Here is a 25,672-nt window from a genome sequence, read left to right as displayed (position 1 = left end):
ACATAACTGTGACTACGATACAAAGTCCCAATGGTAATGAAAATGATAAGACTGCGTTCCTAGCAACCAGCACCTAAACTGAATGGTCAAAACATTCTTTTGATGTCGTTCCCTCCCATTTCTATAAACTGTCGATTTGTCACATACCAAAAAAATTAATAAACCTTATTGTACTAGTCATAATAATTATTGTATTTGATTTATTGCTTAGCATTCCATTGGTCAGCCTGTACTATTTCAAAGTCACTATTGGCACATTAAGAATTCCCATGACACATAATTCCCTATGTGTCATGGGAATTCTTAAAGATTCCTACAGGGAACATGTATTCACTGGCCTTCCAGTTATTATTAAGCCCACTACCGTAAAGTCTGTGAATCCCCAAAAAACAATACATATAAAAATATGTATGGTAGGGCTAAATATAGCCACTCTTGAGAACAGATGGTAATACTTCCTTTATAACTGTAATCATAGGGGTGGACCACTATTATGATTTTTGCAGCTATAATATTATCAGCCACATTTAGGGCAGGACTGTATACATTACTTTCTAAATTCTGATTTTAAAAATGACAAACCACTTATTTCCCATTTTTTAACCATATAAGATAAAAACACTTTTCTACTTAACTCTTATGTCACTCAGAAATGGTTTTGGAACTATACTCCCATGTTATTTTAGATATTTCCGACACATCTACAAATATCGGACAACATCTAGTTTGCATATTATACAGCATACATTATTATATATCAATCAATCTTCTTTTCTATTGTGCCATTTACACCCAGGTTGCTACAGAATACTTTACAATTTTTCTAATAAAAATGAAAAAATAAAATCAACTAAAACTGAGCCAATTTGAGGAAGCTAGGATCATTCCCCCATCCTCTAAAAGGTAATCAAACTCAACCCCTATATAACACCACAAGTACATTGAAGTATAAACTGAAATACAACACATTTAGCATATTTTCACACACACTTGCATATTGATTGTAATCATGTGTACACACTTAACAGTACACTTTTAAATGACCCCTGTTTTTAGTTGGCCTTCTCTTTGGCTCTCCTTGCTCTCAATCAGAGTGTGTGTGGTACAGATAAACCTCAGAGAATGTATGTGGTAATATGAAAAAGAAGTGTTCAGATTATACCCCCAGAAGAAAAGAAAACCTCATCAGTATTTCTGATAAAAGTGCATGCTGGGTAATATGCTATTTCAAATGAGCACTTGCACACTATGGGTGCATTCTACTGGAAAAAGAGCTGCCTATTTTACAGGTGGATAAAGGCAGTCATGTGACATGGCTGCACAAATAAACTTGGACAACTCTGAGAAGTAGAATAATACCAATTCTCAGGTGATCACAATTGGTTGCCTCAGTAATGGTATTATTTTACTTCTCAGACTTAAAAAAGTTTTCCCCTGCTGTTTAGAACATGCATTCATATTTAACAAAAATATATCTATATATAATATGGTTTTAAAATATTTAATTTCTACATTTCCCTTACGATCAATGTAACCTGGAATCTTATTATTATGTACAAGTGTAAGCAATTTGTATATTAATAATAGTAAAAAGTCTTCAATATAAAATAAGCTGTTTAAATTTAACACCGTCATTACATTTCACACACATATGCTGTAGAACGAACCAACGGACCCGCCATATTCTTATGAGACGGGAGCCATGCCTACCTACCAGAACACAACCATGCCTACCCTCCAGAATGCCAGCACATCTACCCTTTAGAATTACGTGATGTTTGAAAAAGTCGATTTATTGTTTTAGTTCGGCTAAAACTGGACTTTTAAAAATCATGTAAACATTGTAGTCCGACTGAAAGTCGAGTCGGACTAACATACCTAGATAATGCGGTTGGGGGTCGATTTACTATGGTATATATACACTTCAATAGGCCAAAAATTGGCCTAGGCAATCTGCGCATGTTCCGTAGGTTAGAGGTTCTGCTGCGACAGGTAATTAACCCAAAAGTCGAACAGCGAGCGCACAGTCGAGGAGGTATCATGGCGAAAAAAACACATTTCTGGACAGACGAGGAGACCATCTTCATGCTATCGCAACTAAAGGAGTTAAATATCCTAAAATATATGGATGGAAGAAAAATGCGGAATGGCAAACTATTCAAAAAAGTTGCAAAAAAATTGGAGGAAGCAATATTTATAAGAAGCCCTGAGCAGATCCATATATGGTGGAAGCATCTCATCTCATTTGTACCAAAACTAAAGCATATAGAACGTACGAAATGTACAGCGCTGTAAAGTTGTCCATTTTTTGTCTTTAATAGTCCAGGCACAGACAACATGGACAGACAAAACCAACAAAAGTCCGCCATTCGACGAAAGCACAAAAGGTCAACCGGAAGAAAGTCTTCATCAGCTACACCTCGGTCAATAAATCAGTTCTTTCCGAGTCATGTATATTGGGACAACGACAATAGTCCAATTAAATATCATCTTTGGCCAAACCAAGCTATTAATATAGATCGATTTCAACTGTGCATGTAAACGCACTGAATGACCACCAGAACACAACCAGACCTATCTACCAGAACACAACCATGCCTACCCAGCAGAACACAACCATGCCTACCCACCAGAACACAACCACACTGACCTGCCAGAACATAACCACACTGACCTGCCAGAACATAACCACACCTACCAACCAAAACACAACCATGCCGACCCACCAGAACAGAGCCATAGCTCAATTTCCCCTGCTCTGACATTATTGGTTTTTCAAAACCACACACACACAGATTGAAACATTTACCCAGTGAATGGGTTGTCTTAAACACAAGGTGAATTATTTTAAATATAAAGATCCATCCGATATATAGGCTAACAGGGCTCAGAGAAGTGATAAACTACAACATTTCCACATATTTTTCAGCTCAATACTTATTTTATTGAGCAAAAAATATATATAAAGCTCAGTTATAACTTAAGCACAAGGATTTTATTTTTTTTACATTTTCTTACAGTACATTGAGAACATTCAGTGTGAATGCCCAACAGCCAAACCATATTTTTGTTGTTAATCTGATTTGCATAAAATGTTGCTGCCGTTTATGTATAAAACATTTGTCGTGTCTGTTGGGCATTTGTGTGTCACTTTCCAGCTTGCTTTGTGCTGTTGCAGTGTTCACACATTTAAGCTGCTTATAAGCAAGGCTCACACTGCAAAATGGACACAAGTGATGCGTTTCACGGCATTCTTACACAGCTTGTTTTTATTTTGGATGCTAGAAGCTCTCTTTCTGATACAACCAAGAGATATTCAGAAACCTGAGCCTTTATTTAAGAAGAGTGGATACTGGATGTGCATTTTATTTTTTATTTTTTATGCAATATGAATGAAAATATTTATAATTTAAAAATAAACCAAAAAAAACAAAGTATCTATGTTTTAATAAAATATGTGTAAATAAAGCAAGTAATAATAATTCAGCACAAAAGAGTACAAAAAAGCAGTAAGAATAATTGCAGGTGTAAAGGTCTGCATAGAACATCTGCATAGGTCAGTACAGGGCTCAGGGGTCCCCCAGTAATCTAATATACCCATACACTGTGTCTATGGATTGGGTGGATTGGGATATGGATTTTTGAATTTAAAATGGATGCATGCAATTTTTAAGATGCTATTGTGTGCAATGGAATTCAGTCTCTCTGACATATCCTCATTGTTCTTTGGCAATATAAATCAATGGAAATTGAAGTTAATAGTCTCTTTTCAACAGGAGGTAAATTGTAAATTAAGAAGTTTTGAAACTGGATAATCTGTCCCTTTAAATTGTGACTTGCTGGTGGGTCTATGTGAAAGGAGGCTGGGGAGATTTGAGCATTTAAGCTGTACATGTAGTGCCCCACATGTTGAGCTGACCTATTAGGTGTAAATGTGCAGGGAAAATGGTGGGATGTGGGATAGGCCAGGCAGAAGTGTTACTCACCGAGGCCCTTGTCCGGCTTATTGTTGTGCTGCTGCCCGGAGCTGGCCGACAGGTCCTCTGGCACAGCCATGGGGTCGTCCGGATCTTCTGAAGCCTCATTCACAGGGGGGCTTTCCCTGCCTGCTAAAGAAATGAAGCACACCAACTCTCATCTCACCTCTCAAATGTCTCATAAATCTAAACTGCCTGAAAGCCATGAGTTCTAGGCACAGGTACCTGACAAAGTAGCATTACTTACATTAGTACATGCTGTATGTGGTAGTATATTAATACACTGTATGTGTTCAATTTGAAATTTAATGTATGCTTTCCCTATGAAGGAAAAGTGAATTCATGCTTTGAACATGAATTTAAAGCAAGTTACTGTTAGAAAACGCTTGCATAAGTTTTTGAATTTCAGTAGCAGCTGAAATAATAATAATGTATCAATAGTAAACAAGACACTTGCCGGACACTTGCCAAAGCATAATTGAAAAGGTTAAATTGCAATTATGTGCTATCTTTGTTTTGCTAATCTACAGTGAGTCAGTGTAATTCAGATTCAAATTTAATGTGGAAGAGATGGAAAGCAGGGCAGAGGTCTGCAGAATCTGAATACTCCAGCCGCCCTAGCTGCCCCGGCTGCCCAGGAGCGGATGTGCGCCATGCGCCTCATGGTCTTCTCTTTCTGCATCTCTCTTCTGCTTTATCAGCTGCATATTATCTCCCCAGATCAGCCTTCGCTCTCAAACATCAAAGCCTCAGTCAGCAACAAAGGTCAACATGCCCAGTATCAGCTTTGGACAGACTCAGTGGTGTTTTCACAAACACAACCAAGATGCTTTCTGCTGATGGCTGAAATACCAGCGCCCAAATGAAAGCTCCACCCAAGTGTGAATCGCTTTTCCTCCTGCAGACTCAGTGCCCTTTCTTTGGCCTCCTGCCTATTTGTCGTTCTGCAGGTGAAAGTCCTCACCTGACAGCTGGGTCATTTCGTGAGCCTCCTCTGTCTCCATTCGCTGCAGGTATTCTAACAGGAAAAGACAAACACGTGTTCAGACAGAGACATGCATTCGGTGTAATTAACCTGCTGCTGAAAATGCAATAATGTAAAGACAACGCTGTTGATTAAAGAACTGCCCTTTTTCCCATTTCCCCAGTAGTCTTTCAGCAAGCTGGCAGACACTGCGGTCCTCCGACCGCGCCGCGTTACAGACATTTCATTACGGTTCTGCCAGAGAGATGGGTTGAAGGTGTGGAAGGCCCGGATTGGACGGAGGTGCACTCCAGGGTGGCGGTGGGTAGGAATGGGTTTTCAGACCACATTTGTTATTTATTGTTAATTTCCTGTCGCGTAATCATCCAAAAATGCAAACTGACTGCCTCAAAATTAAGCAGAAAATTAAATGGCCCTGGGTCAGCGGCGATGCTGCTGTTCGCTCTTCCTAGCTGATCTGTGCCGTGTTCTCTCTAATTTACTGAACATGCATCGATGAGCCTCGCCGTCCGGGCCCTGACACACGCAAGCAGCAATCAGAAACACAGACACAGAGGAGCAGGGTGCGGGGGAGGGGGCAGGACAGAAATGAAGAAGTTTGCACAAGAAGAAGCAATTTGCTGAAGACCATCTCCCTGGGCCAAGCAGGCCTGCATTTGTGAGCAGACAGCACTGCGCTCCGGCCCCATTAATAATATATCCTCCTACAGCCTGTAGCAGATGGCCCCAGCAGCGGCTCCAAGACCTGCTCCGCCACTTCAAGACGTCCCCAGCGGAGGAGCCGCCCGGCTCAGAGAGCCATGCAGGGAGAAGTGAAGCTCCCTAAAATAGAGAAACCAGCCCAAGGGAGAAGGGGAACCCGAGCTTCCTGTTTTACTGACAGATGGCTCCACAGATTTGGAACTAACAGTGGGAAGCAGCAGCCCCTTCTGTTGCAACACAATGTTCTGAGGAGGGCGACTTCGCCACCTCGACCACAGACGCCGGGGACAGGGGCGGGAGGCCGCAGGGTTAGTGGTGCAGAAGACCTGTGGCACAGGAAACCGTTGCGTGCCACTGCGGGAAAATGAGGTGTATGATTGATCATTTGTTCAGCAGCTGGCCCCGGAGGTCAGGGAGGGAGAGTGAATAAAAATTGTGATGTATAGGAATGAAGGGGGAGGGGCAAAGGAGAAACTCCAGATAAATTTGCAAATGTAATCAGAAACCCTATTACCAGGCCAACACCGCTGGAGAAAATAACTGATAGAAGACTGTACTGACTCGTTACAGTTTCTGTTATTATAACCCAATGTGTTAAACAGTCACTTTTTCCTATTTATTTTCTAACAGCCTGATTCTGGGAAAAATTGCTGTTGGGTACAATAATGTATTCAGGCTTTATGCTTGTACTAAAATTGCAAGGCCATTGGATAAGTGCTAAAAGAAGCAGGTGATGTTAGGGCAGGTAATATAATTAATTTAATAAATTATTTCAATCATATCTTTCCCTATTTCCATATGTAAAAAAGACGGAATATATAAAAAATACATACAAGTATAAAATGTACTTTTCACTAAGGGCTTTCTACAAAAAGCAAGTGTTGAACATGAAACTGCAAATGTAACACGGGGGCAAGGAGAAAATTTGCCTAAAGTAGTAAACCGTATTTTATACATGTTTCCACGTATTCTTTAGCACAAGAACATTACGGAAACTACTAGAAACACGTTTCCTGTTTCCTCACATTGGATAAGGTGTGAAAAAAGTAAACCTTTTGAACAAGCATTTCATTCTTGAAGGGAGATGAGTAACATATTATATATACTTCAGGGGTTTAGTGGAACTGTAGGTGACACTAGTTCTGAAATGTAGCAGATAGTTTGATTAATTCCACGAGTCAATCACAATGTTCCAAATGTACTAATTTTATTACTGTTTAGAGAGTAATAAAAAAAACATTTGACTGTGCTACTCTGTGAACAGATGTGCACACGTCTTCCACACTTTAGCACCACTGAGATGAAGTAGAGGGATCACATGTATCAAGCATGTAGATGCCGTAGTGGAGTTCCAAGCACGTGCTGTGCATGTACCCTGGAGCTGGGCTAAAGCGCACCGGGGAATTCCAGTCACACAGAAAGAGCCAAACCTGTGGCTCAGAGCAGTCAGCGAGCAGATCGACAGGAAGAGGGCTGTGGGTTTACTTGACACAGGGGGGTCTGCACTGTGCAGAGTGAGAAACAGGGTCAGGCTAGGCGGGGGTGACTAACAGGTCCGTTAAACAGAAACTACTTCATACCAGCAGGAGCGGGAGCCCTACAAACGCATGTACACACACACACACACACACACACATGGCCACGGACAAAGAGAAAAATCACACACACACACACACACATGCACACACATATATACACACACACACAAGCACGCATGCTCACACACACACACACACCTGCACACAAACTAAAATTCTGACACAAAAATTCTGGATTGTTCTTTCTCCCCAAAGTTAAATAGTCTCAAAATTCTTACACTTGTGTGTGACAGACCAGGTTGCCATGTAACTCTGAAATGATTTTCATGAAATTTTACTGTAGCCTTTTGGAATAATCGCACTCCAATCTCCTGAATCAGAAGCTAATACTACAAGTACAGTTGGAGAAATACGCCATTTTTATTTTCTTTCTAATTGTCCATTTAAACAGTCTTGGTTCATTGTTATTGAGTGTTTTTATTGAATTATGTATGGTAATGAGGAGAAACACTGTATGTGACATTTGGAACAACTCATAAATAGGTTATACCTGAACGCTACCAATTTAAGGAACACTGACAGTTTCGAATCCTGAGATAACTTCAACTTTGTAAGTGTTACAAACAGTACTGTGGTCCATGATGTCACACACCAATAAAAATAAATAATTTGATTAAAGATGATGTGTGTGAACGTTTTTCAATGTTGGATGATGTCAGAGACCTTAATGCCTAAGATACAACTTCTGCACTTGGTATGCTTGATGTATCTGCAAGGGCCTGGAAAATCTGGTCACGTGACCATGGCAAGGTCAATCAAGTGGTGAAAAAACTAGTCAGAGCTCAGCACGTCACTCAAATTACAGAATTATCCAAGAAACTGGCTCACATGAACAACAGAGACGAACAACATATACAAATACATTATATATCAATATATTTATCAAGTAATTTAAGACATCTACAAGTTTTGTGAGCATTACGTATGCTATACTAGCCTGTTGCAATGTGATATTCAGTTATTCTGAAATTACTGAAATTATAAAGCCATTTCTTGTTTGGAAGCTAAATAGCCTTGTATATAGCCTTGCTCAACACTCATATGTGATTTCCATGTTTTCAGCCACAGTAACTACTTTATAAAGACAGGAGAGCCCGTTTTCAAATAAGTTAATTCACCGGCCACACATATTGCCTAGATAAAGTGAGGCATAAAGCATACCGACTCTTCAATATGCATCAGGGGATGGAGCAGTGTACGCATTGTACAGCGTACATTGCATTGCCTTGCATTACATAAAAGTACATTGTACAACATTCAGCAAATGCTCTTAATCAGAGCAACTTGGACAGATCATATTTTTGTATACAATCTATTTATACAGCTGAGTACTTACTGAGGTAAATAAATCATAAGCAACTTGCTCAAGAATGCAACAGCAATGCCTGATTAAGGAATCAAGCCTATCACTTCTGAGTTTGAAGTGCTACACTACAACAATTATACTAATTTGACACAAATTCCCTCAGCACATCGCTATTTCCTTTTTATGACATATTTAATTTCATGCATTTGTTTAACCAGGGGTCCCTTAAGATTAATGATCTATTTTGCAACAGAATAATGGCAATAAAATGTGACACATCAAACTTTTCATTTCAAATGAAATTCATATCTATGGTCTGAGTCACCACTCTGTCACGACTCTGGAAAAAAAGAGTAATTATAATGTTTTCAAACACCGACAAGGATACTATATTTTCTGGCTACATTTGCTTTTGAAAGATGCTCGATGACAATTATGACTAAAAATCGTTTTTTCCATTTCTCTCGTCCTGTACCACATAACTTGTCTACTTCTGCCATTTTGTGCGGTGGACTAAGGCAGCATTTCCCAACCTTTTTCCTGCTGCAGCACACTTTCCAAATTTACAGAATCTCGGGGCACACCACTCAAAAGCGAGTGACATACTGATGTTGATGTGATGTGTCAACAGTAGGCCTAAAGTGTTCTTTTGGGGATTCACTTAATGAATATGCATATTACTTACATTTATTTTGGCTTTTGTGAATGAGATTTGTTCATTTAAGTGTTTTAAAATTCATTTGAACATAAAAATTCTTTTTTTAAGGATGTTTCACACGGCACACCTGACCTCGCCTGACGGCACACCGGAGTGCCGCGGCACACTGGTTGGGAAACGCTGGACTAAGCAACAAGGAAAGACAAGGAGATACGGAAAGACTATTGGGATGCAGCCATGGTGGGCTCAGTAGTACCAACCATGGGTACTGGTTACAAACTCAACACAGTCTTTTTGTCTTTGTTTTCATGTAGGTATGATTATAAAAACAGGAACTCCACACAAGCAGCTTTATCAGCCCAGTATCCTGACCTCTGCACGGACAAGGCTGGCAACACAATTCTTTGATACCCTCACCACTGGGCAGGGTTGTAGTTGTAGTATCCCACTGCTGGGGATACTATCAAACATTCTCTTTGAATCAAGTACCAAATAGACTATTTTCAGAGACATGCAGGAGAATTGATTCTCTTCCAGAAAAGAATTAGGTACATATTTGATTAGTATATGTACTTAATCAATTATATGTGTTGTTACTTTCTTGTAATTAATGCTCTGTGGAAGAAACTAAAAGATCCAATTTACTTTTTTGTGGATAAAGATCCACAAAAAGACAGCAGAAAACAATTAACACCACTATCGTGATAAAATATATTGCCATTTTCCCACATGTGGATAATATGGTACTTTATTGATCCTTCAATGGAATCAATCAAATTAACATTTTTTAAATTCCAAGTTTAAATTACAAAGAGACAAATATATAAATATATATATTTCACAATTATTAGCACCCCTATGCCTAGTGCTTTGTGCAGCCTCCCCTGGCAGTGATAACGGCACTCAGCCTTTTCCTGTTGAAACATTATGTTTGATAAGGTCGAACAAAACATTTGTAGGGATCTTGAACCATTCCTTCATGCAGAACCTTTAAGGATCCGCATGGATACTCTTCAGTTAGCACGTATGAAGCGCCCTGTATAATTCAGACCACAGGTTTTCAATCGGGTTTAAGTGAGAAGGCTGAAATGGCCATTACCAAACATTGATTTTAAGGTTGCTGGAAGGTCCCCATATGATCCACCACCATTGATTTCATTTTTTTTTTTTCATTTTAGACACATTTCTCATCGTAGTTACACTTTAGCAGTATTCAGACACATGAATTTGTTGGTTGCTCTCAGCAAGGACATTCCCAATCCAACCCTTCCAGAGCCTATTGGTATAGATGTGGAATTGTATGGCTCATTTTGAGACTTGATGACCCCAAGATGCAACTACAATTTGCTTGAGCTGTGATACTGGGGCTTTTCTTTGTCTCCGTCCTTCTTCCCCAGTGTGTGGCAACAACCTTCCTGGCCAGTTTTCAACTGTTCTACATATTTGAAACTTTGATTATTTCCCAAACTATGCTTAGGAGCGTGGTTCATTATTTATTTATTATTTATATACTTTTTTTTTGTACCTATTAACTAATTTGTGTAAGTGAACAACCATCTTTCACTCTGGATTTGTCAATTATTTGGCTTTCCCCATGTAATTCCCCATGTAATTTCCCCAAAAAAATAATTTTATTGCAGGTCTAATTTTAATTTTACTTAAAATAATCTTTAGGGATGCCAATAATTTGGCATCTATGTTTATGACAATAAAAATAGTATTAGGCTACCTCACAAAGTATCACCTATTATCTGTGTTATCCTTATAGATATACTTTATTTCTCAGACAATTCACAACTCAGTCTAACTATAGAAACTATCTGAAGGCATAAGTCAGAGTTAAATATGTTTTTGCAAAATTATTAAATTTTCCATTGCACTGCCGTACAACAAACAAAAATGATATTGATAAAGCGAAGTGTTAAGGAAGTGAAGTAACCTAAGGGAATGATTACTCATTCCTGTTTTCAGATGTTGTTGCAATCACCCCTTTATGTTATGACACACCACATGGTTGTGGTAGTGGACATATCCATATGGTTATCAGTAGAGGTAGGTTTTACGGCTGGGGCTGGACTGCAACTTATGTGTTGTTGCAAGTTTGACAGTTTATTAAAAATATAAACCAATTAAACAGGGACCTTCCTTTATAGTCTGCATTAACATGTGATACACTTCAGTACACTGGTGTCGAGTGGAAACAATTCAGTAACTGAATGTTACCGTTTTCCCTGTTCTCCGCCCCCCTTTCTGTCTTTGTCTCTCTCTAGCTCTCTAGCTCTCGCATGCAACCACTAACTCAGCTACAGAAACGTTCGCGTATCTGTCAGTGAATGTTGTTTTTTTTTTTGTTTAAAAAAAAAAAAAATCATCTTAACCCCCTGCAAAGCTTTAGTTGAGATCACAGGCAGTTATTACTTTTCATTGCAGAGGTATGCAATGCATTTTAGTAGATTGATAGTTAATAACTATTAATACGAATTAAAAGTTAATACGAATCTGAAATGATTGCTATATTTTTTCCATTTGAGTCACGGTGGCGTGGGATATGTCAAGGTCAGCCAGAAGCAGAGAGACAAAGAAACGGAAATAAAACTGTGCTTATCTGCACTGCTAAAAACTTTATAAAATCTTTATAAAATCCAACTAGTCAAGACAGTTCTTACAGCGCTCCAAGAGCTGGACACTTCCTTAAATTTATTTCAAATTATATTCGTAACATAGATCATGTCTACAGCAACTAAAAAAGTAACTTGCCTACATTAAAAACAGCAGAGCAAACTTCATATTCATTGGCGTTAATGTTAGTCAGTAACAGGAATTTTTTTCGGAATTTATTTGCGCAAATATTTATGAAAATTAGCTGACAACATAAGACATGACATGCGCCAAACTATAATGAAATATGGTTTTAGTTGCTTGAACACCTTTTGTAGAAACATATGATTCCATTAAAGTTCAACTTGTATCACTTCAAATATTACGATATTACTATCTTTATATTATTATTATTATTATTATTATTCATTTTTACATTTTTATGTCTTCGCAAAACTAAAAACAATAAAACATATTGTTAAACCATGTTCTATACTGTAAAAAAGCAACGTGGCAATATGTTAAATCAATGGAAAGCACAGAAGTTCATCTTTTTGGTACATTTTTCACAGCTGGGCCCAGTTAAATGATAATCTTAATCGTGTAGATTTGGCCTACGTTACCTCTAAAGCAGTTAATTTCAGGAGTCCTGTTAACTAATTTTAAGAAAGAAAAACTCTTGTAAACTACGATAACTCCGGAAGATGCTGGTCAACAAGTGATATGTCCGAAAACGCTTTTAAGTTCATTGATGGTTTAATTATGTAGGTCATTATTTAGTATTATCATAGGTATTATACATACATATATAGCTTTTTTAATTTTTATTTTACAAGACACAACGTCTCCAAGTGTGTTTATGGTCGACAATATATAAAATGCAAGGAATGAGTTACCTTACGTTCCATTCTTCAGTTTTTATAAAATGTGATGCACGGTGCAGAGTCAGATTAAGACTGATTTACGTTATTGAGCTTTTAGTAGTACAGTTCCGTTACAGCAGGCTATCTATTGTTCAGTCCATTCCTTGAGGATAAAAAACAACAACCACGTATTTAAGCCTGTAACTATACTAGATTAATTAAATCTAGGAAACAGCGTGTTAAATGGTATGAACTCCTGAAAATAGTTTAACATTTGCGTAGTCTAATACAATAATACACGTTTAAAAGTTTATTATTCACCTGTAACAATGGATAACCATGTAAACGTGTAAACTTTGTATATCGCTACAATAATAATAAATGAAACGACAATAATAATAAAATGATTCATTTTTTAATATCCTCTTGGTTTGTTCAGAAATGTGAGCACGTATTCAGAGGAGGATGGATGCGCGCTCTTTCAACAGGTGTCCAGCCAATCGAAAGCGACAAGAAAACTTCTGTCTGGCCAGAAAGCTGAATTTAATTTTAAATACAGCCAACTGTACTGATTCAGGGCAGGTTGAAGAAATATAAGCCAGTGTTTGTATATTTAGTGTAGAGTGTATGTAATCACTAAAACTGCTCGTTCTAATAAATTTAGGAATACGAGGAAAGAATTCCTTTGGGTTCCATGGAGGATATCTAACTGTTTCCATTATTAAAATGCTCTCTACACATTCGTAAGAAGACTCAATTACGTGGCAAGCAACTTTTCTGGGGAGGAAAAAACAGCAGCATAGTGTCGATTGGCGTCTCTATGAAGACTTTCTAATCTCACAGGATTGTTAAATTCCGTTTGTACACCTGCTTGAAAAATAAGGACACATCTCTTCCGCTCCACAAAAGTGCCACGGAAAGTTGGTTTTCTACTTCTTTTCGAGAAAACCATCTACGCAAATTATGTTTTGCTATTATGTTGGAATTAAAAAACATCGTGAATGGTACTCTACCTGCTATTCCTTGAGTTTGCAATATGAAGCTCTTCCAGCTCTCTCCATGTGGTGAAGTTCGTACCGCCGCGGCAGCGCTGTGGAACTGTGCCCTCGGTCCCTCCCCTCTCCACTCCACTTCCTCGTTCCAGCCTAACATTTCTAAATTTCTGCACGAGGCATTTTGCAAGCTTTTATCCAGAGGTCGAATTTGCTCAGAGAATAGGAGCCGCAGCCCTTGGCACTTGCTTTGTATCATGCCAATAAAAGATGACACCCAGTAGACCATCACTGGCAGCCATGCATGAGAGAGGATAGAGCCAGCGAGGAGACTGGACCACTAATATATTTATTTATTTACTTCTCAATGAGGGAGAGTGGAATGGAGGGGGGAGGGGGTACTCACTCTTCTCCTCTCCTCTCCTCACCTGCTCTAGCATCCTAACGTAATTCCAATATACAAGATAAGATGCTCAGGGGACCTGGAAAGAAAAAGATGCAAGCATTTATTCAATTTAGCCTAAATACTTGTTAATATGGCTGTTTGTCCTCTTTATTGGAATTTTCCCTTCGAACACTTAAGAGCTCTGCTCACGGTTTGAATCAAAAGAGATATGTCCACCGTGTAATGATACAATAACCATCAACAATGTTCAGATTTTTAAAAAAAATTATATAATGGAATTTGTCATCTATTAATTTTATGTGCTGCTTTACATTCCCAAAATTACCAAAATGGTTGCGTCAAGGTTTTTCACAATCAAAACCTAATTTACAGCATTAGGCTATAGCCTATATGAAATGTTGTATCCTATCTGTATGTCATTTTTCAAATTGTTGGACATTTGCAATTGATTATAACTGGGGAACTGGTATTCAACCCCAATAATAAGACTTGGATAGCCTGATAATGACACACTTTACCCCTCAGAAAAAAAAAAAAATTCTAAAAACCTGCTTTTCTATTGCTTCAAAATATATCAGTTATTTTCATACTCGTGTGATTGTTATTGGCACCCTGGAACATTGGAAAATCATCAAATGTATTTTATAGACAAGACAAATAATAAAGATAATATTAACCCTGACATTAAGTCAAATAAGCATACTATCATCATATGATATTGGTGTAGACAGCAGTGAGCTCCCACCAGTGACTACCAATCACTATTCCAGCTCTGAATCCAAGAAAATTAGACAAAAACTTAAATTTTTTTGATTTTTTTTTGCTTGCAGCCACAATCTGCTACAGTAACCCTGAATCTTAAACCCAACTGCAGAGCTATGACGCCCCCTTCCCCCAACTCCCCCCCCCCCCCCCCCCCCCCCCCCAATCAGCCTACTGTTTATAATGTACCTATCTTTCATGCCACAGTACGTACAGCATGCTGGGGTGTTCATTCCTGCCAATTTCTGGCTTAATACATTTATTTTAATATAGATCAAATTCAGTAAAGTGCATCAGCACTATATTTCTTCAGGTAGTAATACAAATGATCAACTGATTTGGGTACACGGTCAACTTTTGATAAGTAGATTTATTTTATGAAAGCAATTATACTTGCAGTCAAGTTACATTTTGCAGTCAAAATATAATTAGACCATGATAGTATAGTATAGAGTATTTTATGTGTTTCCATGTTAAAATTATTTTCAATTATTATATTATATTTGTCTGGATATATGGCATTGATATCTAATTTTGTCAAAAATAGCAATTTTACTATTACAAACGTGAAAAGTTTAACTACCAGAATATATTTTTGAATTGATTAGATGGGTTTAGCAGAGCAGTAGTATGGGCCCACAAGACTGACATCATTATGTTCTAATGAATAGAATATTATCAAGTAAAATGGTAAATTGAATTAAAAGGTTAAAATAAAACTGATTTTATGTGAATAAAAGAAAAATGAAATCTATGAATTTCATAGAAATAATATCAGATGTGATAGCAGTGTATTTTACTGTTCATCACTGCCAATGAGATTTATTTCACATGGCTCTTAATCTATGGAGAACTCTCTAGTAATTATTTAGCTCTAAGAGAGGACCTCTTTCTGGTATTGAAGGTTACGCTTCTGCTGGCTCCTTAGCCTGAAACCTAAGAGAAAAGCTCACATTGTCCTTGACCATTATTTCTGCAGTGTGAAACAAACAATGGAGCCTGGGAAAGGAGCATGGCAGTAAAAGCCCTCCAAATCAAACATTTCCAAAGTACAGAGTATGGTGCTACTGAGTAGAATTATTGTCATTTATAAATACATGATTTATTAATATTTTAAAAACGACTTTTCTTCCCCATTGTTCCCAATAACTACTTGTAGTTATAAGTTCATGTCCATTCCCACTTGGAGTTATACAGTAGGTCCATGTCCATCCCATTATTGCAAGCCCCCATCAATTCAGGAGACACACATTATCCTGTGCCCTGAAACAATGCTGCTGTTTATGTTTACTCTGTACTCTGCTCTTCATCAGCTGAGCTGCACAGTCATTGCATCAGAGGACGCTGCCATGTGTGCAGCCAGACAACCTGCACCTAAGGAAATAAAGAAGTCACTATAGTCCCCCCATTCCCTGAGTGATACTAGGGATAACTGTGCTTCACTCTGTGAGGTCTGCCAGTCACAGTTGCCACAGAGAAGACCATGTTTTTAATGCCAGACTGTGTACATTGTTAAAAAAAGTGTTGAAAAACCATTTCTGTTACTCTGAAATTCTACAAAACCCAAAAGAGGTTGGAACTTTCTCCAATAGTTCTACATATAGAATATTGGTGAGGTGATGACATTTCATTGCATATTTCTACTGTGAGTCACAGCATTGTGCAAGCCAAAAAGGAACTTGTCACTGACATATTTTCAATACCATGCTGTTAATAAACTGTCATTGCATTTGCAAGGACAGGATGCTATTACTTAGCCTATGTTTAAAATAAATGTTAAGCAGTAAATAACACATTAATTGTTTAATATTTACCAGATATCCCTTATCATTTGACAGGGATTAAGTGCTACCTTTCTTGCTTTACAGTTAAATAATGTTTATGAATCCCTGTCATGCAGCAAGAAAAAGAAGCTGATAAAAAACATCTAAATGATTCAAAATGGAATCGCACTCATAAAGTATGTCACAAAGTCTCACACACATTTACACAACACATTTAATTATACCATGACGCGCTGTATGTAGCATTTTGTAATATAGTGCAAACATGTTAAATCATAAAAAATAATGATTTTTTTCATTATTGGCTGAAATCTATGGGGAGGACAATAGCCCATTTTTGCATCAAATTTCCCTGGAGAAAAGATCAAAGTAAGAACAATCCACTGTGAATAAGTGGTCAAATGTGGTGGCAAAAACAACATTCATGTCCACTGATTACTGATACTAATGACTAATTCATGCCCTCTGTCTAATAAAGTATTTGAATGCATCTTTTGTACATTTAATATATATTTATGCTTTTGTTTGTTGTGGTTTTATTAAGAACTGCTGCTCATTAATATGGCACTATCTGGTATGTATATGTCTATGTATATGTACTAAAAAAGTTCAGATGAGGTTATTCAAGGGGAATCTTGAACAAATTTCCAAGCCGGCTTTGTACAGTTGGCTACCTCATCATCTCCCAGAATAACTGGCCAAACCTAAATTTGTGTGCAACGAGCATTCTGGTACAAATATGGCTACCATTAACCGCTAAGCTGGATAGCTGCCATTCATTTAAAAAAATAAAAATAAAAAATAAAATACGCAATGAATGTTTCATTGTCACCCCCAAGTATTTTTTTTATTGTAAAAAATAATATAAAAAAATATTATCCCTAGATTTACAAAATTGTTAAAAAAAACTACACAACAGACATTTACATCATCAAGCTCTCGCTAGCCAACAACGAAGAATACTATGGAGAGCTTGATGACATAAACGTCTGTTGTGTAGTTTTTTAACAATACCGTTAATCTGGGGATAAAATTGTATATGAAATATATATACTTTTAACAATCAACTGATATGTGAAACACATCGTTTGGAGAAAGAGATGCAATTGTGCAATTGTTTACTCGTGAGAAGATACAATTTTTAAAGTTCTCTCTATGGGAAAACCGAATGTTTCAAACCACTTCCTTCACTTCCTTCCAGTCACTCTTTTTGCGGTGCGTGGGACTTTAACACTCCACACTGAAATATGTAATATTTGCTTAATTTCATTATTGGCACATTTGGCAAAAGTGAACTTTACTATGCTTTAATCGAACAAAAAAAGCTTGGGTCTTGGTCATGCCTTTTATTACTATACTGATGGTGCTTATGTTGTGCTTTCATTTTATGTGGTATATTAACAATAGATATTGGAAATTCAGCCCTGGGATATAAGAAGGAAAGCCAGATTTTACTTGTGTACTGTTGTTGGCATTAGAGAATGTGGAAAGACTTTGTAACTGTTTTCCATCCGTCAAGATTATGGCTAGCTAGCTAATTTAGCATCATGCAACGTTCACCTTTAGCAGACACTGTTACCTAGAGTGACTTGCATATCTAATGGATCATGTGAGCATGATATTCATTTATACAACTGGATATATACTAATGAAATTCATGCTAAGTTCCTTACTGAAAGGTACAATGTCAATACAGTACCAGAGAATCTAACCTGCAACCTCTTATAAACCCAGTGCCAAAACCATTATACCACACTGCCACATTAAATCTTGGAGGTTGGATTTTGTTTATGGTTCTTTGCAATCAACTACCAATATTTATTGCCATGCTGCAAGTGGTCAGCTACAAATAATACAGCAGTGTCTTTTTTTTTTTTTTTACTGTTTTGAGCCAGTTTAGTGTAGTAGATAATAGACCTTGCAAACAGTTGGAAACATTTCCTTACTAAGGTAACCAAATTAAATTGTAAAAGGTATACTTTGCAGGTTTTTTCAGTCTTGCTGTGTGTAACAAAGTGTTGCAGTCCTTCTCCACGGGTTTTATTTCGCTTGGTTTCAGGCCGTACATACATGAACACAAACTAAAACAAACCAAACCAAAACACACAGGATAAGGGAATCACTCGGCGTCACTCCCGCGTGCGTCTCATTCCAGCATCCCGGTCTCACTGCAGGCAGAGCATATAAACAATTAAATCCGCAAGCGGCGTTGGGAGGGGTCCAAGCATTGGCACTCTTGTGCCCCCTATGGAGCGATTTTAAAATGGTTTTGGCCTCATGATCATATACCTTCACCCAACATATCTACTGAATATCATGATGATTGTATAAAATATTGATGACTTATGGCCAATTTTGTGCTAAGAGAAGCTGTCGGAATACTTTTTGCGTCGCTATGGATGTGTCCTGGCCGCTTGCTGTAAATGCCTTTACTATGTCGTAACACTTAGATGGCATGTCGTAACACTTAGATGGCCTGGCGTGGATGTAGAGCTGCAGCGCTTCCGTGCCGCAACTAAAAAAGGCATGAGACTAGTGTTGTCACAGTACCAAAATTTTGGTACCGATACCAGGTTTAGTATCACAATACTCAATACTGAAATGATACTTGAAACTTAAATGATACTGATTCGATACTTGTTACCTAACGAAACTGAAATTTATTAACAACCTTTAAGTTGAAGCCTGCTCAACATATTAATAAGCATAGGCCTATAGTGTTACAACACTAAACAATAGAAAAATATATTAAATATATTTCAAGAATTAAACAATTGTAAACTAAATAAACAGGTCTTTCACTTTTAAATAGATCTAAAAACAGCATATTTTAATAACAATACAGCATCTTCCTATAATAAAATATTTCCAAATTAGAACACCTATTGCTACTGAAGTGAACTGAGTCAAAGCTTACGTTGTATCAACGAGTAAGTGTACAAGCGCAATGTCACCTCACTTGGCAACCTTAGTTGCTACTGCCATCTAGTGAAGATTCTGACAAATTACACTTTTTATACTCTCAATCAGTAATGTGGGAGACACATTTCCTTGGCTTTTACATTTGACACAAAACTACCGAACGTCGGAAAATTCTAATACCGAACCATTTCTTTTTTTTAAGTACCGAAAAAGTGCTGAAGTTTCGGAATACCGTGCAACACTACGTCAGACACATATTCCAATCCATTGCTCAGTTTAGCAGAGAATGCACACTTCAGAGCGCCTCAGAGACAGATAGAATAATAATACATATTTCAAATAATAAATGAAAAAAACGAAACAAAAAACGAAATATCAACTCGCCATCCCTGCTACCTGCCAGCTGCGCGTAGAGTAGCCTACCTTATTATATATTTAGACATTGGCAGACTACAGCATAAATTGCGTCTTTTGTTTATATTCAATATTAGTAATTGCAGCGAGAAACTGCAGCTGTAGACACAAGAAAGTTTGTTATATTATGGTAGCAACGGAACGAAGCGGACTATATATACAGGCTACATTTACCGTCATTGTTTTATTATACCAGCGTGTTTTCGCGCATTTGCAGAGGAACTCAAATACTATCAATAAAAATGGTTTAGCTATATCTCAGCATAATAGCGGATGGGGATGGGAGTATATGAAAACAATTTTCAACCGTCCACCACGTTTTGGCAATGTTCCAACACTCATCACTGCATGCACCACAAAAACACTATAATGTGAAATATCCACATTATATAATACCACTAACCTATTTAAAGACACTCAATTTCAAAAATAACGTATATAACCGAAATATTTTGGGCAGTAATACTTACATAGCAATATGACATTTTATCTGTGTTCAGTAGTATAGAGACAGAGACTGTAAATAAATGACAGTCCTATCCACTTCTGTTTTGCGTCAGAAAACGATGTTAGATCTATCAACAAAGATATGGTTTAGCTATGCCCCGAAGTCCTCAATAATAATAGTACTCTCCAAGAAATTATGAAAATCGTTGACAACGTTTCCTTAGGTGCATCGTCTTTTAATGCTACCCCACAGTGAATGCGCAAGTGAATGCGATGATAAGAAAAAATTCTGTTACGCTGACCGATAAAATGCTATTCCAAAAGCAAAATCAGACATGTTATACATCGTTAGGAAGCTTATACTCTCACTTACTGAATAAATGAATTGTAAATCAAGCCAGGCTGTACTAAAAAGGGCGACAACGCCGTAAACAACAGGTGTAGTATTACGCACAGCTATTTTTGAAGGTACCGAGGCATCACAGATGCGCGTATAGCCTATTTCACAAATGGATTGTCCAAGACAATATATGACTACTCAAAAGAGACACCTCTACGCGTAAAACCAACGGTAAGGTTGTATATTTATTCAATACTTAGTTTACAGATATTGACTCTAGAATGACATGGTATCATTTTTTATAACGTTGTCTTGTTTATTTCGTTACTCAGTGAGCAGCGATTCACTGCCGTGTTGGGCAATTGTCGGGTTTATCTTGTTGCTATGACCAAATACGATTTTTTGAGTCGTGAAAGAATATTTTTATGAATGCCCAGATAGATAATATTGTCCATTATGAAGTTCAGACCCTCCCCTCACTGATAAAAACTAGACCCGACGGTGTGGGATTACTTTGTTGCATCGCCATGGATGTCTTCTAGCCGCTTGCTGTAAAGGAGTTTACTAGATGTCGTAACACTTCAGGTTTGGAGCTACAGCTCTTCCGCACCCCAACGAATAAAAAAGTCCAAATGGTGGGCAAACAATGTGGCGGACATGATGCATAGGTCAATGAAGTTTTGTGTTGATCAAACTTATGGTGTGGGAGTTATGGCCTTTACGCATGACCTTTTGTTATAGCGGTATAGATAGGTCCAGCTTCGCTGTTTGGATCCCTAATAATAATCCTAACAGATACAATATGGTTCCACCAGCTTCGCTGCTTGGACCCCTAATTAGCAATTACTTGAGATTGCAAACACCTGGAGTTGTTGCACCAGCAAAACCGCTGCCTCTCCGTCGGCAGATGACGCCCTAACCACATCACCCCTCCACACTTTGGTCCTGTGTTTATAATCAAAGAAGTCTCCTCCTCTGTCTTCAACTCCACCCACTCCCCCTGAGTACCTGATTTTGCTCATCTAGATACCTAATTTAGCTAGCTGGATAGGTAGAGGCAACATTACTTACAGGTCGAACAGAAAGCAAGCTAACTTCACATTGCTTTTCATCCCCGTGGTGAACTTCATCTGATGCCATCAAGAAAAAGTGTTCACCATTGTCTTCTATTTGCTGAGTTCAGATAAACGTATCATTTTCTTAATTCAGTTTTTCAATAACTGTTTCAGTTATTTCTTCTTTAAATAGAACATAGCTGTGTGTAGTCAATCGGTAACTGTAATTTAAGTATTGGTCAATTGTCTTGCTAATTTCGAGTAGTTTCATCTGAGAGTACTCCCCTCTAATTGACTGACTTCAATGAAGTAATCAGCATCTGGTATTAATAACTTCAGCATAAATTTGCATCACTCCTTTCCAGTCGCTACTTGAAAAATTGCTTGTCCAACCACTTACACATTATTTGCCTAACTTTTACATCTACCATGTGTTTAACCCAGATTCTTTTGTACTCTTTGCCTCGTTCAAGAAGGCCCAACCACCACAGGCATTACCTGGGTAACCTGATCTACCTACCCCTGTCTTCATTTGAGGAACTCACTGTGGTGGGTGGGGAATGGAATTGCCAGTCAACTATCCAGAAAACCAACTTCATCACTGCCTTTGCCATGAACAGATGAAGTGTTTTCGCTTCCTGACTCTCACATAGACTTGGATCACTCCACATAACGCCACCACTCCAGCTACACTGTCTGCAGGCTACTCCTTCTTGCACACTCCCAGGGCCTCAGGCTGAGTCGGAGGCACTGGTTTGCTTATTTCTGTCCTAGAAATTCTGTGCCTCTGCCATACATATCCTTAAATACTTCCTCACTGTAACTCACCATACTAAACTCCATTTTGTTCTTCTGTACTGTCCTCCAGGTCCTTTGCCCTCCTGGCTGTGATGGATGAACTTTCCACTGCAAAAGCTTCATAACCTCTGTCCTGATCCTCCTAGACATAGTCTGCAGGATTTTACATAGTCACTGGCTGAGATGGGCATTTCTGGGACTGCCCTCTCTTGGTTTGATTCCTATCTTGTAGATAGGTCCTACCAGGTCACAAGGATGCCGTCTGTCTCTGCACTTCATCCCATTGTTACAGGGATCTGTACTAGGGCCTCTGATGTTCTCTATTTATACTGAATCTCTGGGCTCAGTCATTACCTCAACAAGACAGAGCCGCTCATCATTCCTCACAAGACCTCCCTTGACCTGGATGATCAGCTGGACTTCACAAAGCACATCACGGCAACATTGCAGTCCTGAAGATTCCTCCTGTACAACATCAGGAGGATTTGACCATACCTGACAACGTACTCTACTTAGCTACTCATCCATCCCTTCTTGCAAGCCTACCAGCTTCTGCCATACAGCCACTACAACTCATCTAGAATGCTGCTGCCTGACTTGTCTTCAATCTTCCTAAATTTTCACGTGCCACTCCTCTGCTAAGGTTAATCCAGTGGCTACCAGTCCCCACCAGGATTAGGTTCCTTACTCAGGCCTACACTACAGCCAACAGGACAGCCCTCATCTACCTTCAGGACATAACTCAACCCTACAAATCTGCTTGACCACTCCGTTCTGCTGCAGCAGGGAAACTTGCATGTCCTGCCATCCGGTGAATGGTTCTCACTTGTCCCGAACACGGAGCTTCTCCACCCTAGTGGTGGAACAAACTCCCGATTCCTCTATGAATCATTCGGTCACTGCCCATTTTCCACCATGGTCTGAAGATGCAGCTCTTCATATTGTACTTTGACTAACTCTAACACAGTGGTAACCAACCATGTTCCTGGAGATCAACCATCCTGTAGCTCTTCATTTCAAAACTAATTTGGCACACCTGACTCTGCTAATATAACTGCTCAAGTCGATCTCTAGCTGTGAAATGAGATGTGTTTTTTTGGGTTGGAATGAAAACCTACAGGATGGTAGATCTCCAGGAACAGGGTTGGTTACCACTGCTCAAACACTACTTCTCCACAGGGTTACTCCCAATCCCGGATAACTGCCTTATGTCACTTCTGTCTTTGTATCTTGATCAATTTCATGTTACGCTTGCAAGTTCATCTAGTACGTTTGTGTTGCACTTTTGTGTTGTACTGTTATCTTAATGTTGTGGCTCTTTACCATATCTCTTCAAATCGTGCCTCACTTCTAGTTTGACTTGCCGTAACTTTACTGACTACCTATGCTTGCTGCATGAATTAGACTTGATGTTCATGGTTATGGATAACTTAATGAGAATTGTATCTTATCGGACCTCTGTTCTGTAGTTGTTCGAATGACCTTCAATATGCACTAATAACCAGATGAAATGAACCACATGACGTTGGGGCACACTGTTGTCAATCATCATTACTGTAAATGGTCATTGATTTGTCAAAATGGATTAATGTGATAATTGTATAACACACATGCAATCAAAGTAAGCTGTACTGATGTGATGCTGCTATCTTTGTAGCTTACTAGCTGCCCTAACTCATATTTTACAGATAAGCCAATGCTTTGTTTTAAAGAGGAATATTTAACACAATAAATTAAATAGTAATGACATCAGAAAATATAACCATGTAGCTAATGTTTTGCAGATAACATGGGTTAAATGTATTTACATGTAAAAGTATTTTAGTTACTTTCACAATACTTTTTCTTGAAAGTATTTTAAAATGCACTGTTTACATATACAAGATCTTTGCCCTCAGTTAAGGGTGACAATATATTAAAATCACTCAAGGACTCCCTGATTAATTAGGAAGTTGCAATGTTTAGTCCAGACCTTCCAGGCAGTGATCCAATTTATGTCTTCCAAAATGAGTGAATAGGCTTTCAGCAAAAATGTCACACCTTAAGGGATCTATTTTCAAACCGGCGCAAGGGGACGGTATAGTCAAACACAAGCTTGTTGACAGCATCAGCGTCTTAAAACTGGCGCTATGGCGTTTCACAGCAATACCACTAGGATCAACAAATTCCCAACATAACATACTTTCGCTTGCGCTGCAGTGTGTGGTGGAAATTATCTTAATTTCCCCCGGTTGATGAGAAGAGTCCAACAGACTTACACACAATATTCAGTTCAGATATATTTATTTGGCCAAATAGGAGAATCCACACAGCGCCACAACACGTCTGCATGAAAGCTCTCAGAACAGGTGAAAAGCTATTCATTTTATGCAGTTAAAAGTAGGTGAAAGGCGGGTTCTGGAATTTTCCCAAAACCTGTTTGTCTCAAACTGTTTTGCAGCTTGTCTCTGATTGGTTAAAAACATTGTTAATTTCTGAGATACAGACTTGTTTAGACATTCTGACTTCTTCAAGGCTATCATGTCACAGTGACTAAAAACAATGGAGAAATACAGAGAAAGTTTTCTGGGGAAAATAGGAACACGCACGGAAGGGGCTATGCATTCCCAATAATTCTCAGTTAGACAGAAAAGAAATTTAAAATGATTTCTTATGGTTATATAAAAGCGAGTAAATATGTAAACAGTAATTTCTCATTTTTCCCTTACAGTCCCCCCTTTTATCATTTTTATGATAACAAAACAGCGGAAAAGTCTGTGCAAGCATACAGTAGTATATAGAGTTCACATTTCAGTTTCAAACTTATTCTGAGAAAACGAGTCCGTTGTATATTCTGCAGTTTTCAACCAGGTGAAGTCCCTAGATGGTGACAGAGAAGACTATCTCTTTTGATTGGACTCAGAGGAATCTTCTTTCTGGGGGGAGCGGCTATTGTTTAGGTCCTGCCGTTGGACCTGGCTGGAGCGGCTGTTATTTAAGTCCTGTCATTGGACTGTTCCGTTACCTGGGGGATTTTCTGTTTTGTCAGCATCAAGGGCACGGTGATGAGGATCAAGATCGTCCCC

The 25,672-nt window shown here is 38.3% G+C and overlaps 1 protein-coding gene across 11 annotated transcripts in view; it reads right to left on the bottom strand.

The window, feature by feature from the left end:
- The window catches only part of ikzf1 (IKAROS family zinc finger 1 (Ikaros)), a 46,664-nt gene extending 32,693 nt beyond the window's left edge, over window positions 1-13,971 (bottom strand). For 5 of the 11 annotated variants that reach the window (XM_064337387.1, XM_064337411.1, XM_064337396.1 and 2 more), the window contains exons 1-3: window positions 13,701-13,848; window positions 4,942-4,995; window positions 3,987-4,106 (exon numbers count right to left, since the gene is read on the bottom strand). In XM_064337387.1, coding sequence (XP_064193457.1) covers window positions 3,987-4,106; window positions 4,942-4,995; window positions 13,701-13,839 — 313 coding nt within the window. In that variant the 5' untranslated portion in view covers window positions 13,840-13,848. Of the gene's footprint in view, window positions 1-3,986; window positions 4,110-4,941; window positions 4,996-13,700 lie in introns of all 11 variants that reach the window. The other 6 variants (XM_064337465.1, XM_064337444.1, XM_064337455.1 and 3 more) reach the window with 6 other exon arrangements.
- Window positions 13,972-25,672: the final 11,701 nt, after the last annotated feature.

This window comes from Anguilla rostrata, chromosome 1, assembly GCF_018555375.3.
Source record: "Anguilla rostrata isolate EN2019 chromosome 1, ASM1855537v3, whole genome shotgun sequence".
NCBI classification, from domain to species: Eukaryota; Metazoa; Chordata; class Actinopteri; order Anguilliformes; family Anguillidae; genus Anguilla; species Anguilla rostrata.
The sequence above is the reverse complement of the archived record's forward strand: the minus strand, read 5'-3'. Positions and strand labels throughout refer to the sequence as shown.